The sequence below is a fragment of the Trachurus japonicus genome, chromosome 13, assembly GCF_045865225.1.
Source record: "Trachurus japonicus isolate A0001 chromosome 13, Traja_1.0".
Classification (NCBI taxonomy): Eukaryota; Metazoa; Chordata; class Actinopteri; order Carangiformes; family Carangidae; genus Trachurus; species Trachurus japonicus.
Window position 1 is genome coordinate 13,111,616 of NC_140919.1, and position 15,919 is coordinate 13,127,534.

The 15,919-nt window shown below is 42.8% G+C and overlaps 2 protein-coding genes across 4 annotated transcripts in view; one reads left to right on the plus strand and one right to left on the minus strand.

The window, feature by feature from the left end:
• The window catches only part of git1 (G protein-coupled receptor kinase interacting ArfGAP 1), a 30,215-nt gene extending 27,700 nt beyond the window's left edge, over positions 1-2,515 (plus strand). For all 3 annotated transcript variants that reach the window (XM_085794871.1, XM_085794873.1, XM_085794872.1), the window contains 2 exons: positions 1,969-2,032; positions 2,143-2,515. In XM_085794871.1, coding sequence (XP_085650997.1) covers positions 1,969-2,032; positions 2,143-2,358 — 280 coding nt within the window. In that variant the 3' untranslated portion in view covers positions 2,359-2,515. The remainder of the gene's footprint in view (positions 1-1,968; positions 2,033-2,142) is intronic.
• Positions 2,516-8,791: 6,276 nt separating this feature from the next.
• Positions 8,792-15,317, minus strand: tp53i13 (tumor protein p53 inducible protein 13). Its single transcript, XM_085794875.1, has 9 exons — positions 14,838-15,317; positions 14,004-14,081; positions 13,685-13,720; positions 13,335-13,393; positions 13,029-13,107; positions 11,691-11,819; positions 11,003-11,215; positions 9,860-10,880; positions 8,792-8,908 (listed from the first exon to the last, which is right to left on the minus strand). The coding sequence occupies exons 1-9, from the start codon at positions 14,937-14,939 to the stop codon at positions 8,805-8,807; spliced, it is 1,821 nt and encodes a 606-aa protein (XP_085651001.1). The 5' UTR covers positions 14,940-15,317; the 3' UTR covers positions 8,792-8,804.
• Between the last annotated feature and the right edge of the window lie 602 nt (positions 15,318-15,919).

A 15,919-nucleotide genomic window follows, 5' to 3' on the forward strand; every position in this document is an offset into this window, starting at 1 on the left:
CCTATACATCAGAAAAATGGTGTGTGTGATAGAAGACAGATGTGGAGTGATTGAACGGGCATTACATGACTTTTCCGAAAATTGGGGAAAAATCGTTGTTTTGGTCACTCACTAGCTAGTAGCTAATGATGCTAGCTAACGTTAGCTACAAGCTAACGCTTAATCTCCGCCGATCTCCCGTTTCTCCTTGTAAAACTTCACAAAGTTCAAAAGACATTAGCAACGGTAACGTTACGTTTGCTGGAATGTTAGATACATAGGCTAAGTATGTTTATTGATGTCTTGGATTTGGGGAATGGGATAAGAATGACTCTGGGAATAAGTTCCAGATATCGTGAGTCGCTATTCCAGGTACCCCAGGCACACATTTTAACCATATTGAAAAATTAAAAAGTAGTTTTTGCCGAAAAAATTGCTGTCTGGTCTACCTATCCCGTTTCATAGGGTTTCATCCCAGGGTTGTCCAACCTTAGAACGCTGCGCAACACGTGACATGGGGAGAAGCGCTCTGATTGGTGGAACAGCAGACCAATCAGAAGGCCAACAAAGGGTCAATTACTATTCAGTATATCCTTGTTAACAAATGCAAGCTGATCCTCCACGGTATATATAATTACAGTAACATTCAGCACCAGAACCATTTTCAATCAGAAATTCCAGCAATTGTCATCCTGCAACATCGGGGGAATAAATGAAATTTTAACTGTCAGCAAGTCAGAGGCAGGAAAGTGGCATCTCTTTCAGATATGAGGGGGATTACTGTGGGATTAATGTCACAAACTTCATGCGGACTTCATAAAGTTTGAACTTTATGAACTGCCCCAAATCGGATACAAAGCGAGTGTAGGTATTACTTAGGCAGATCAGTTACTCACTTAAAGGGATAGTTTAACATCAAATTGGCCCATTGCCATAACCCCTATAGTCTTAGCAGTAGGTTTGTTACCTTTAATTGTCGGTGCAAGCTATTTTTAGAACAGCGGAGCAGAGCCGTGAGCTGCTCAGAGCTACGCTACGGAGGCTAATGGGATTTCTTGGTTTCCCTCATCAAACTCATCAAATACACAATCCAACAACTCCAAAACGCTCTGGTGGACAAGTTGTGACCTGCACATTCACCACGCTATGAGATAATAACAGAACGTTACCAGACAGAGTTGTTTTAGAGGTAAATTCATGCAAAACTGCTGATGCGCGTTCCAGTCGGGGGCAGTTTTTCTGCAAGCAGTTTCTGCATTTGCCTCGAAAACAACTCTGTCTGGTAACGTTCTGTTATTATCTCATAGCGTGGTGGACAATAAAAGGTAATTAACCTACTCCTAAAAGTATAGGGATTATGGCAATGGGCCAATTTGCCAAAATGTTGATCTATCCCTTTAAGATGTCTTCTTGAACAGGTCACATTCATTAGATGAATTGAACAGTAATTTAGGCTTTGACTTCACTATTAAAGCAAGTAAGCGATCCGGTCGTTTTGGCTAACTTCCTGTCAGCCGATGGAGTTAGCAGTCCCCGCCCTCGTCCCTACGTCACCACATTCACGCGCATCCCTTGGCTGCACACACAGAGAGGACCGCCCCTTTATGCCGTTCTCTCTCCTCATTGGATAAAGGTTGTAGGATACAAGGAAAGTTTTCTCCTCGGCTTACAGCAGAGCAGAGTGACTGACAGACCCGTGTTTCAGACCAAACACTCTATGTAAGTGATTGCTGTCGGAAGATATAACTATTTAAGACTTATATTAACACAAACATTCCGCTTGCTTCTGCTTTAAATCAATCAAGTTCAGTTTACAGTGTCACACTGGCCCTAAACTAAACTAAACTAAACCAAACAGGAAAACACACCAGAGTTTGGTTTAACTGAAGTAAACAGATTTGGCGAGACGGCACCAAAAACAACATCCTGCCTCAGGCTTTGGCTTTGTGTTTGCTGCCAAGGTAAATAATTCAGTTCTCTCCTCCATAGCTTTGTTCCTTGTTCTGAGAAGATCCACTCTGCTGTGACTGAGATGGCCTCGCTCTTCCCCAAAGTAAGATTCACGTCTCCGTCCTTGTCCGTCTCTATCTCTGTGTACATTCTTGCGCCGTCCGTGAGCTTTGATCTCATCTCTTCTTCCTTCTTCTTTTTCTCCCTCCACAGCGCCCAGCTTTGGACGCAGTTCACTGCTCCCTCCGCCTGTTGGCTTCCAGTGCCTCGCGGTTGCAGGTGGAGTGCCGTAAGGCGGCGCCGTCGGAGCCCGGGGGCCCCGCCGTGGACTACCAGCTCCTCACTCAGCAGGTCATCCAGTGCGCCTACGACATCGCCAAGGCCGCCAAGCAACTGGTCACCATCACCACTCGCGAGAAGAAACAGTGACCCGAGAAGAGACGCACGGATTGGATGGACGGAGAAGAAGGGAAGAGGGAGAGAGAACAGATCGATGCATGGGTGGGGCTAAGAGGGATGTGAGGGGCTTCTGGGAGAGGAGAAAAGAAGGATAATATGATAACACTAAAGATGGAAGGACAAGGGAGGGGGGGCGCTGTGTGGGAAAAGGAAAACTAAGAGGGAAGTTTGGAAAATGCATGGAAAACGAAAGCAACGATTGTTTAGTAGAGACACTACAGATGACTGAAAAAAAAATTCCACAAGTGTGGAAGAAGTGAAAGTGAAAGTAGGGTAAGGACGAGTGGGAGGATCCGACTTGGGAGCGAGCTACAGCCTGGAGCAACCGGAAAAAACAAAACAGTTGGAATCAAGATGTGTATAATAAAAAAAACCGTCAAACTGTGATAAGCGTATGTGAAACACAACAACTACGGTGGCGGCGGCGAATGGCGATGTACAGTGAACTGGATCCTGAGATGTTACCGCTTTATTTATTCTCACCTGTCACTCGTCGTCCCTCCCTCTCCCCTGTTTACTCCCTGTTCGTTCGGGGAGGGAGGAAGTGTACGCTGCGAGAGAGGGAAGTAAGATCATCAGACCAACCAACCACGACACAACTCCACAACCATCTCCGTCCTGTGAGGAGTCGGGACGTTCCTCCTCCTCCTCTTCCTCCTCCTCTTCTCTCCTCTCTGCTCCGCACCTTGGCCCCTCTTTCCCTCTGTTGTCGGTGGTACACTACACAGCATGATCTGGCATGTTTTAATTTCTTTCCTCTCTCTTCTTTTTCTTTTTTTTTTTTTAGTTTTTTTTTCTTTTGAATATGCAGATTGGTTTGGTCTGCACCTCTGAGGACAAAAACATTACTGACTTAACAGAAACAAAACACTTACACTGGAATAATTGTGATTTATTGTTATTGTTTTATCATGCCTATTGTTTTTTTTTTTTTGTATTGATATTTTTACTGACTGTCATCTTGATTTAACTGTTTATGTATGTTTATTTCATTGTCTCGAATATGATTCTCATTTAGTGGAATAGGGGAGTGAGGGGGGTACAGGCGGGGGAAACGTGCACACACACATACACGTACAAAAAAAAAAAAAAAAACCTGTGAAATGGTCCTCAACATTTCTTCGAAGTGCTCCGTTTCTGGGTGACAGTTGTTTGGTGTTGTAAGACGTCCTGTGACTTAGGGGTTGAACAGTTGCCAAAGTGGGTGGGGAATGGGGGGGATTCTCCCCCTTGGTGTATTACGACAGGACCTGGATCAAAACGCTCTTTTTTTTTTCTTTCTTTTTTGTTTCTCCACGTCTCTTTCTTCTCTTTGCGCTTGATTTCTCTCACAGTTTGCCTCGTTTAGTTGAAACCAGTGGAATCATCTCAGAATCAATCCCAGATTCATTTTGTTTGCTGTGCCAAGCAGGATAATAATTATAATAATAATAAAAATCAAGCGCACCACTTGGTCCAGCTTGTATATGAGGATTAACCCCCTCCTCCTCCTCCTCCTCCTCCTCCCCCTCCCACACACACTCACACACCCCCTGGTCTTTGCTTTAAAGCGGTATGTTATTGACATGGCTGGTGTGCTCCTGGGTGCTTTTGTATTACACACAGCATCCATTATTTACATGCATGTTAAAAACAGAAGAAAAAAAAAACCGAATACTGACTCAAATTAAGTTGACACGACGACATACTGGTATGTTGCAGTTAAGCTTTAAGTAGACCTGACGTATGGAGGAGAGATACTCGTCGCATCATGGGAAAAAAAATTCATGAAACTGATTCATCCACCTCAAGTGTGCTTGATTTTTACTTTGCCATGTTTTACTTTCACTTCTTTTTTTGTTTTGTTTTGTTTTAAGACTGTGTGGCAGGCACAATCAAGCCCACAGTCTGTTTTTTCCGATTGATTCTCTGTCGCGGCCTGCTGACTGACCCCGGGCCACGGAAGTTGTCACTTCTAGCTCATTGTCTCTGAACTATGCTAATGGGAGACAGCGTTGGGAACAAAGATGTTTTTCTGTTTCTGTTATGTTTGTTTTCTGTTCTTTTTAAGATAGCGCACTTAGCCTACTGTAGGTTTGAATCTTTGTCGTACTGTGTGTGCCGTACAAAATATGGTCATTATCTGTAACTTAAGGATTCAGATGGGATCTTCAAAAAAAAAAGAAGAAAAAGTTGTTTGCTAGCTGCCACGAGGACCGTCCTCTTCTCGTCTAGACTCACCTCTACTCTGACTCTCTTTCTCTGAACGACCCTGCAGCTCTTCTCTCAAAGTGTCTGTGGCTCGGCCGTTCTTGGCGTCGGTCTCTTCTATAATCCTGCTCGTCGCTCAGAAAGGCTTCTTTACATCGCCTGAAACAATGACCTCATCCTTCACACAATAGTTACAAGTACATCTCAACTCTTTTCTTCTTGTATTGCTGCCTTTTTATGCAAAGAGGCAAAATCAGACCGTTACAAACAATAATTGCCCCAAACACTTTGAGAGCCTCAGCACTTCTCTGTCCACTTTTATTCATGTTGTTTTTCACCGTCAGTGTTCCTCAGTCTGTCATACAGTTGCACACACAGTGACTCTGTGGGACGAGGCTGTGTTTCTTTTTTTTTTTTGTTTTTTTTTTTTTTTCTCTGTTCCCTGTCGAAGCAAATCATGTCCAGAAGACTCTTGAAATGTATCATTGTTTGATATTGAATGCCTTTGCACATCATCATCATCATCTCTCTGTTTGACTGGCTGAGTTACAGTGATGTTGTACTGACTGCTGAAACAACAGAAAAACACTGACACGCAAAAAACACACACACACATAACACGGGGGCCAGTAGTAGACAAGCTTGTCCCTTCAATCATGATCGCCCAGGTTTTTAGACTAGAGCCATATATATGAACATATATTTTCATGCTATATTTTATATTAAACTATATGTTAGGGTTATGTTTGCAAGATATTTATGTCTATTTCTTGGCCCAAGTGAGCTTCAGGCCACGACTTCATTCACCTCTCAAGTCTTGCCACCTGATGTACTTGTAGATGTTTTAAGTCTTGTTGTGAGTATGGTTAAAGGGATAGTTCAACATTTTGGCAAATTGGCCCATTGCCATAATCGCTATAGTCTTCGCAGTAGGTTCGTTACCTTTATTTGTTGGTGCAAGCTATTTTTAGAACGGCGGAGCAGAGCCGCGAGCTGCTCAGAGCTACGCTACGGAGGCTCATGGGATTTCTTTGTTTCCCTCATCAAATACACAATCCAACAACTCCAAAACGCTCTTGTGGACAAGTTGTGACCTGCACATTCACCACGCTATGAGATAATAACAGAAAATTACCAGACAGAGTTGTTTTAGAGGGAAATTCATGCAAAACCACTGATGGGTGTTGCCTTCAGGGGCAGTTTTTCAGCAAGCAGTCTCTTGCTGTTTCTCTATTTGCCTCTAAAACAACTCTGTCTGGTAACGTTCTGTTATTATCTCATAGCGTGGTGAATGTGCAGGTCACAACTTGTCCACCAGAGCGTTTTGGAGTTGTTGGATTGTGTATTTGATGAGTTTGATGATGATAGAAACCAAGAAATCCCATTAGCCCCCGTAGCGTAGCTCTGAGCAACTCACGGCTCTGCTCCGCCGTTCTAAAAACAGCTTGCACCGACAATTAAAGGTAACGAACCTACTGCTATGACTATAGGGATTATGACAATGGGCCAATTTGCCAAAATGTTGAACTATCCCTTTAAGCTGTGGTATCACCCCCCCCCACCACCCTTTATGTAGTCATATTGTACATAGTACTGATCCTTCTAGAATCCACAGGGAGTAAAGAGCGAGAACAACAGTTTGATCCGGGTGTGGGAGTTTCATAGTTGCACTATTTTTCAAACACCAGCTGGATGAAGTAGGATCTACATTATGTACTGCACTCTCTCTTCCAAAGGTCTTAGTTCAGGTACAACAACACGGTGCAAGACGCAGGTGTAGGGCGATTAAGAAAGGTCTGAAGCGCACTTGGGCTTAGCACTACAGTCATCTCAAAAACGGCGGGAGGAGGGGCTAAAACGCACATGGCCTAGTCCTTCCCCAAGTTTGGCGGACACTACGTAGGGTGCCTCTTAAGAGTGAATGTTAAATGCTTCCGTCAGTCCATGTCCAACGCTCTTTGTTATAAAAAAAAAACAAAACAAACGCCTTCGCCATGTCCAGAATGCAGCACGTACTTTTTTTCCAACATCAAAACACACAACATCCTCAACACTTTAAAAAGCTGGACCAAGCCTTCCACAAGTACAAACATTAAAGTTGCAGCCAGTGAAAACACACACACACACAGACACACACTTCTGATACTCAGCCATCGGCAGCACACCGATGCCTGTACTGTTGCTGTCCCTGTGTTTTCTTCACAGCTCTACACTTTTGGGAGATGGGTGACGGGAGAGTTATCTTTTAACAGAAGACGTTAAAAACTGTATAAAGTAGAGAAAACAATGACTTAAAAAAAAAAAAAGGTCAATCGTAATGGAAACTCATAAGCTGTACATTTGTAATAAAATAATAAAACAAGTTAATTGTCTTGGGTCTGTCTGCATTCAGTTTCCAATCAATCATACCTGTGCTACTGAATATAATTATTTGATGACATTAACCTACATTAAATTGAATTTGAATTGATTGTGAATAATTATATATATGTATATCTACCTCCTGCCCTTGTAAATGCTCATGTGAAGATCTTATTATCTATCAATAGGGTGAGATTAAATCACCTTCACATTTTGCTGATATATAATTTATATAATGAAATTTGTGTTTATTACTTGACCTGCCCGATATTTTCAACTTTCTCCCCTCAAAGTTATATCTTTTGTGTTAAGCTGGTTCTGCATTATGCCTTTACATAGTAAAGACATTGTACTGACTGATAATTCAGGCAATACATTGGAGTCAATGTGTGTCAACCAGTGAGTCCAGAAATACATTGCAGTAGAGAAAAGCCGAAGGGTAAAGAAAGCATCATACTGAAGAATCCCCACCAAATAAAATAATAATAATAATTTTTTATTAAAAAAGGTATTTTGATATGTTTTTAAAAGGTCAAATGTCAGATATCAATATCACTATTAGCCTCAAAAATCAAGTGTTGGTCAAGTTTGAGTTTGATTTGTAATAAAGTTGTTTGTGGTTTTACCAGATATGAGAAAACATCAAACAGCAGTTCACACACTCGATTCTTGCATCAAGGGGATTTATTGTCTACATAAATCCTTCTCTAAACTCCGTCTAAAAACAACTGTCCATGTGTGTGCGTACCGTTCAGTGACATTACATACTGCACATTGTTGCTTACAACAGCAACTTACATTTTCACATATTAAATGTTCACAGGTAAAATAACACCACAATAGCACTTATAAAAAAAACACGATAAAGACAAAAAGCAACACTATAAAAACCATCCTTGGGCAGAAAGATTGACGAGGCCAGAGCAGAGAGACTTAATATTGACTGTGCTGTATGGAGTGTGAAAAGTGAAGCCCCTATAACTTTATACTGAGTGCTGTCTGGGAAACCCATCAGACAGATGTATAGTGAGAAGTTGTTGAAATGTATAGGATTTGCACTAAAAACCTGAGGGCTTCTCTTAGACTCTTTGACAGTTGTGCTTGTGGACTGCTGATGCTGGTCTTAATGTATATAGAACTTGGTGAGGAACCATTTCACTCAATGCTCTGGCTGTTAATAATACAGCACCACCCTTGGATAGTTTTTTTTTTGTCATTGGCAAATTGGCCCATTGCCATAATCCCTAGCAGTAGGTTTGTTATCTTTAATTGTCGGTGCGAGCTGTTTTTAGAACGGCGGAGCAGAGCTGTGAGCTGCTCAGAGCTTTGGGGCAGTTTTTCGGCAAGCAGTCTCTGCGTTTGCTTCGAAAACAACTCAGTCTCATAACGCTCTGTTATTATCTCATAGCGTGGTGAATGTGCAGGTCACAACTTGTCCACCAGAGCGTTTTGGAGTTGTTGGATTGTGTATTTGATGAGTTTGATGAGGGAAACCAAGAAATCCCATGAGCCTCCGTAGCGTAGCTCTGAGCAGCTCACGGCTCTGCTCCGCCGTTCTAAAAATAGCTTGCACCGACAATTAAAGGTAACAAACCTACTCCTAAAACTATAGGGATTGTGGCAATGGGCCAATTTGCCAAAAATGTTGAACTATCCCTTTAACAATCTAGCTGCAACCAATGTCAAATTATTTTCTGTCCACTTTGGACTCAGTACTTCAGCTTCAGTCAATTAGTTCATCCAGCAACACCTCTGCGGTTCTTGATAGAAATGGTCGGGCCCAGCTCTGACAGATAAACACCCGATATGTTCAACATATCTGTTTTCTAATCTGACGACATCCAAGTCCAAACTTCACCTCAGTCTCAGTCTTCATCTGAGCTGGAGGAGCTCGGCAAGAGAACACACTCCTGTCTTCTGCCCCTTTTCCGCCTCCTCTTTGCAATTCTCAGCCTCCTGCTGATCACATCTGAAAGACAAATGCATAAAAAAAGTTTGTCCTTTTTAATGAACATTACTTAAAGGGATATGTCAACTTTTTTTTGTGTGTCTTGCCTCATTCCCAAGTCCATGACAAGCAGATAGACACCATCCTTTCAACTGTGCGTGCAGTAACAAGGGAGATACGGGCAGAGCTAGCGCACCGCTAATTAGCTTAGCTCAAACGCTGGAAGTGTATAGGTAGTGTTAGCCTGCAGTCAGCAGTCAGAAGCTGATTTCATTTTAGCTCTAAACTCTGTAAATATATCACTTAATCGACATTTCAAACATTTCTAGGTGAGAAGTAGCTGTTTAGATCAGCAGTGTGTCGTTAATTTGTCTAAATACCAGCTGTTTACAATTTTGTTCGGACGAATTTGGCGTTACTCAAGCTAGCCGTTGTGACCAACGCACTTCTGGTTACTTTCGCAAAATAAAACACCCGTTGCCTTTTACATACAGAAAACCATGACGATAGAATTTGTGCTTTTACTTTGAAATAGGAAGCTAACCTACCCTCGATGTAGCTAGCTTGAACCAAAATAAACCGTCTTTGCTTGAACCCTCCGTTTTGACCGATCTCGTCCCGTTACCGACATTTGACAGCTTGAGATGCCTTACTGGAGAGTTTTTTCAGCTCTGAGACGAAGATCGACCCGCCGGTTTCCGTTTGCTGAAGAGTTTCTCTGATGACTTTAGGTGGAGTCAGGCTAACACTACCTATGCACTTCCAGCGTTTGAGCTAAGCTAATTAGCGGTGCGCCAGCTCTGCCTGTATCTCCCTTATAACTGCACGCACAGTCGAAAGGATGGTGTCTATCTGCTGGTCATGGACTCAAGAGTGAGGCAAGACACGGGGAAAAAAATGTTGGCGTATCCCTTTAAAAACTACTTCAAACAATCTGTGAAATTAGATGCAGGTAGAACAATCTCCTCTCACCTGCCACGCTGTCGTAGTCCTGCCGTGGGTCGTGCCAGTACATACTGGGCGTGGTCCTCCAGTGGCGGTAGAGGCGAGTGTGAAGCACGGAGAGCGTCAGGAGAACCAGCAGGAAGCCCAGAGCCGCCGCCGCCCACACCGCCTCGTCCGTCCTGGGGGTCCTCGGCAGCCCCCCCTTACTCACAGCGGCGGCAGCGGCTCCGTCTTCGGCCTCGGCCTCGGCTCCTGACGCCTTGGAGCAGTCACAGTGTTCCCCCGCCTTGCAGCTGTCACACTCGTGGTTGTTGGGCAGGTACATGGCCGGCTGCGGCTGCGGCTGTGGCTGCTGTTGCTGCTGCTGGGATTTGGAAACAGAATCGAAGCCACTGTTTTCCCCTTTGTGGTGAGAGTGTGATGGCTTTTGCTCCAGCTCTCTTTCTTTTACGTCCACTACTTCATTATCCTTCATCTTGCTGTGATGTGCTGTGATGGCCCTCTCATAGTTTTTCTCTTTCACACTGTGTTTAGGAGACGTGGTACCTTCATCTTTGACACTGAGAACCAGGCCCTCGGGCGTCGTAGTGTCGTTGTGTTGATTGTTCACACCGTCAGCGAGAGCTTCCATGTCAGCTGAGGGATTTGTGTCTTTGTGGTCAGTAATTTCAAGGCTGAGCTGTGCTGTTGCAGCCTGTATCGTTGTGTGTGCGTACCCTAAAGGAGCAGTAGGATCCAGATTTTGGATCTTAGATTGAGCAGCAGCAGCTTTCCCCGGACCGGGAGGATCTGAGATCGTCCTGTTCCCTGGAGGAGAATCTGACGATGGCTCAACAAGAGTCGAGGTCTGTGTTGTGTTTTCTTTCTCGCTCTCATTCTTACGATTCTCAATTTTTTCTCTGATGGCGGCTCGTATCCGTCTGCTCTTCCCTGCCATCTCCATCTCTTTCAAGTGTTCCTCCTTCCTGCTGAACTCCAGCTCGGCCTCCTTTGCCGCACTCTGCACTGCAGCCGAGATGGTCCGCTCACAGCACTGCCTCAGAGACTCCTGGGGATTAGTAACAGCTACTTAAACACACCGAAATGACTCTTAAATGCTGCTTTTATTGCAAAAAAATTACTGTCGATTAACCTGTGAATCAATAAAATCAGCAGTTTCAGTCTCCAAACCTTCATTTTCGTTGGGCTCTGTTCCTCTGGACTTGCGTGTTGCCGCCTGTGCTGCTCAGCTGGCCAAGTCAGCAGCAGGTTGTACCCTCTGATGTGATTCCCACCACTGAGCTTGTTTCCTCCCGTTGTCATGGTCTCCAGCCCATCACAGACGTCTGAGGAGGCCACAGTGGACAGCTCCAAAGTGCGACCCCAGGACACCAAAGCTATGGGCTGAACACAGAGCCAGCAGTGAACACTCACCCCCTTTCTTCCATAAAAGCTTACTCTCTAATTTAGTAAGTCATTCATACTTTTCTTTTCCAAAACATGTAACTCAGTGATGTCATTGATGCAAACATGCCAGTATGCCATTTTATGCATGAATGCCTAATCAAAATGTATAACGAAAAAAAAAGGTTTGTTAGTTCTAATTAATGGTAAAGAGGCAAGGCATCTATTACATCCACATAATGGTTGTTAATCACTTACATGTGGATTAACAGATACCTGATAGGCCTGCTTTTGCTTGAGTGGGATTAAATTACATGTTCGGTTATTATGTTTAAGTATTTAAGCCGCTAATGATGTGTGATCAAAGTTTACAGAGTTTAAAATATTTCAACAAGCGAATGGAAAAAAAAAAAAACCCCTAAAGTTTAATCTCCCTGATTAAAAGATTAAAATATGGAGAGATGGTGTTTCTTACCGTGTGTTTACTGAGCTGTGGATGTGGGGTAATGATGTAATCTGACAAACAGGAGCGGGCCAGTACAGTCAGAAGACGACGCTCATGGAGAGGAGCACAGGGGTGGTACAGAAAAACAGTAGCTCCATGCTGGGGGGAAACACAGCAATTATATAATAACAAGTTACTAAGTATTTATAATTAAGAAAAACAATATATTCTCCGCTCATCTTAATATGTTTTCAGATGGCATAGATGTATAAGGACAAGGAAAATCATCTGTGGAGAAAAACATCTCAAAACAAACTAAAATCAGCTGTGATCTGCAGAACAATGTGATAAATGTTTCTTAAATCTTGAATAAGCTGCTACTAAGAATCCAAACAGGTAGACTGTGAGTGTTGGCAGACCTCCATGTGTTACTGTTGTTGTAAGCTGCAAGGAAACAATATATTGATTTTCTATCTTAAAGGTACATTGTGTAGGAATTACTCCTATCTAGCGTTGCCGTTGTATATCGCAAGCAACTCAATCACATTTTTCATGCTGCATTCACATGAAATTGGGCAGACGGCAGATGGACGACAGCCGCTGCACGTAACGGCATAAACAAGCCTCTATGTAAACAAGTGGTCCGTCAGCACAAGGCAAAACAATACACGTGACAATATGTTGTCATGGCGATGTCGTATTGTTTACCTGACCTACGTTTTACCGCCTTTCTCTCGACTTCTGTGACTAAAATGACATCTGGTTTGTTAGCGACGGCCATCTGCCCGACTGCAGGTGAATGCAGCATCAGTGTAACACTCCGTTCCTCCTCACTGCGTTACCGCGGTGACTTTTCACAGACGCCACCTCCACCTGAGCCGACAGCTACGGTGTCTCCAATGAGTTTCCGTGGTTTCCTACCGTCACGCTGCCACTGAACATAAAAACATGGCGACACCACATGGCAGCCAGCACCGAGCTTACCCGCTCCATGTAGATATGAATGATATGAACGGCTCATTCAGAGCTGAAAGGAACACTTCAGTTTGTTGATGGGGGGGGGATTACTGATTAATGAAAAACATAGGTACTTTTGGACGAAATTATCAATTTTCATGAATAGATAACAGGAGAAGTTACACAATGTCCCTTTAACTCTGCATTTCTGGTTTAAACAGATTACAAGACTGAGAAATAATACAGCAGGGACTTGTGTATACAAGGTAAGTCTATTTTATTTGGTGTATTTTTATAGGCGCAGTAAGAAGGTATTTTTCTTTCTTTCTGTGACTCAAAATATCTAATGATTCGACAGATGTCTATGGATTTTTTTTTTATGCAGGTTGGAGTGATGACGTTGCAACTTACATGCAAGTTATTGAGCCATCGTTGAGGAGGGCAATACAAGTATTCTCCACTCTCTGCCCTCACTGGTCTGTACACGCCACTACAAGACACACAAGCACAAACAAAGACACGCATCTCAACACCATGGTAACTCTTTTATATGTGACAAAGTGATGCCTGTTGGCTCCTTTATGGCAGAATTACACAGCAATAGATAAGGACAATAAAGATGCTGTTAGCTTGACTGTCAGAGACAACAGAGCAACTAAAAGGTCTTAAACTTGTGTGTGATTGTCCAGAGAATGACTGTCCCACACTTGACCTTACCTGTTGGGAATGGTGTGGTTGTAGGAGATTGGTTTATCCATACAAATCTGGCTGGCTGGCTGCAGTGAAAAAGAAATTAGATCGAGTTTAATTTTATTTCCTTATTGCCTTGTTTGTTAACCCTGAACAGTCATCGGACAACCTTTGCAGTATGAAGCTTTTGGCTCGCTCTATGCATTAGATATCAAATTTGTGAGCTTTCATTTTGGATGTGTCGCTGACTGTTGAACAGATTGTCATTTGATTCTGGGAAAGAGCCATGTGAGGTTTAGCATTTGGAGGGTCAAAGATCAGGGGAGAATATTGGATAGGCCTAAAGATAACAGTTGCTTGGTAAAGTGTTTGCTCACCTCGGGATCATACGCCGTGTCAATACTGGGACGTCTCTGTAGATATAAAGGAGAGCGAGCACTGGTTAAACAGCAGATAAAGCACCGAGGTGGTCAGAAGTGCTGCAGTATAGTTTGAAGAACAGTAACTATACCCAGTGTCATATTCACAGACTGTGCAATAGTTACTACAATAGTTTCTTTCCTATGATTGTTTTTTAACTTCTGGGCACATAGTGTATTGCAGCACACCCCACCCATCTGAGTCAGCGAGGTTATTGTGTTCAGCATGGAGGAGGAGGATGATGATGATGATGATGATGGCAGTAGCCATGGTTACCTTCCTAGACTCTGGCCATGTAGACCCTGAACAGTACCAATAAACAGCATCCGCAGGCAGGTCCATGTCCAAAGAGAGCTATTAAAACAAACACACAGACAAGGAAACTGAACAGGCATACCTACTTACAACTGAACACTTAGTGTTTACTTAGTTATTATTTTAAAACAGTGACACACCACACATGAAACGACAAAATATTAAACTGTACAGTGGTGGACAGTAACGGAGTAAATTTACTTGAGTACTGTACTTAAGTACATATCCAGAGGATTTGTACTTTACTTGAGTATTAGATTTCTTTGGTAGAATACTCTTACTTGAATACATTTCCAAGACAATTTTTTTTACTTTTACTCAAGTTAATTTCTAGGAAGCTACTCTTTCAGGTCTGCTCTTTTTCTTTCTTTTGTTTTTTTCTAAAATAGGCTACTATTGGACACAAGCTGTGTTTGTCAAAGAAGGAAACCCTAACCCCTAAAAGCAGCACATCAGTGCAGGTGGTTTCAAAGAGTTAATTCTCAGAAACAGGAGTTAAAATGTCCTTAAATTCATAAAAAACTTATAGCAATTCATTGATGTGAAAAATATGAAATTTACTCTTACTCTTACTTAAAGTAAATTTAAAAGCATGTAGGCTACTTTTGGATACTTAAGTACCTTTAAAAGCAATTAGGCTATTTTTTTAGGCTTTTTTACTCTTACTCGAGTAACATGTCGGCTGAGCTACTTTTACTTGTAATGGAGTAAATTTTGACCAGTAGTATTTGTACTCTTACTCAAGTACTGGGGTCAAGTACTCTGTCCATCTCTGAAGCTGTAGTAATAAGTTACCTTTCCGTTGTCACATCCTGGTCCCGGAGGCTCGGAGCCCGCACACCGGCCCAGACTGAGCCACAGCGCGGCCACGACAGTCACCGTCGCTGGGCTCGGCATGGTGACAGCACCCCGTCAGTCATCCAAGGGACGGGACAGCGGAGCCACGTTTGTCATATCAGCTTCCCCCTCGGTCCTCTAACCGGAGAAGGACGACTGACAAAGAACTGACCTTTCACAGACCCACAGCAAAATATGTTTCGCAAAAAAAAGTCCCATAACAACAACTACAGCAGCAGCAGCACAGTCAGCGCGGCGAGACGAGACGGACGGACGTCGGTTTGAGTTGTGTGCGCGCTGCTGTCCGCTTTAAGTCAAGATATAACATTAATTAGTTGTTCTACATCATTAAATTAAACCACCGAGGGAGACTCACTAATTTACTGTAAAATGAGGAGATAAAGTGCAGCGGAGCGGACTTCCAGAGCCGCTGCTCCACTTTGCAAACACAGTTGTTAAGTTGCCGGTGCTGCTGAAAGACAGCGTTTCCTTTTTAAAATTGTTAAGCGTCGTCAGCTATGTTGACATGGTATAGCCTAACCCATCTTACTATAGCCTATCAAATTATTAATTTAAGTATGACACTCTGTGGATATGTAAAATCCAGTGTTTGTTCCCCCTTTTTTCTCAAATAACATTGCTTTTATTTTGAAAATATAATGGCATTTCCGGAATTAGCTGCGTCTGGATTTTTAGACTTTACCAAACTGGTACTACGGAAACTGCGAAAGATCAAAAGATTAAAGTTTGACTCCCGTAGTAACCCCCGTGGTTATACCCCTGAATGACCTCTGGGAGGCGACACAAGAGCATGACATGACTAGAATAAAGCAGTGTTGATTTTATTATAAGATCTCTTGTAGTTAGTTCATTGTTTTTAGAGATAGCGAGGAGATAAACGAAACGACTGCGATTTTGCTGCGATCAATTCAAGGGCTCAAAAAGTAAAGATATAGCTCCTGAAAACAACGGTAAATGATAAATCTTGCCTTCCAATAAATTCATAGTTTAATGTTATAAGTAAGTACATTTCAGCCTTT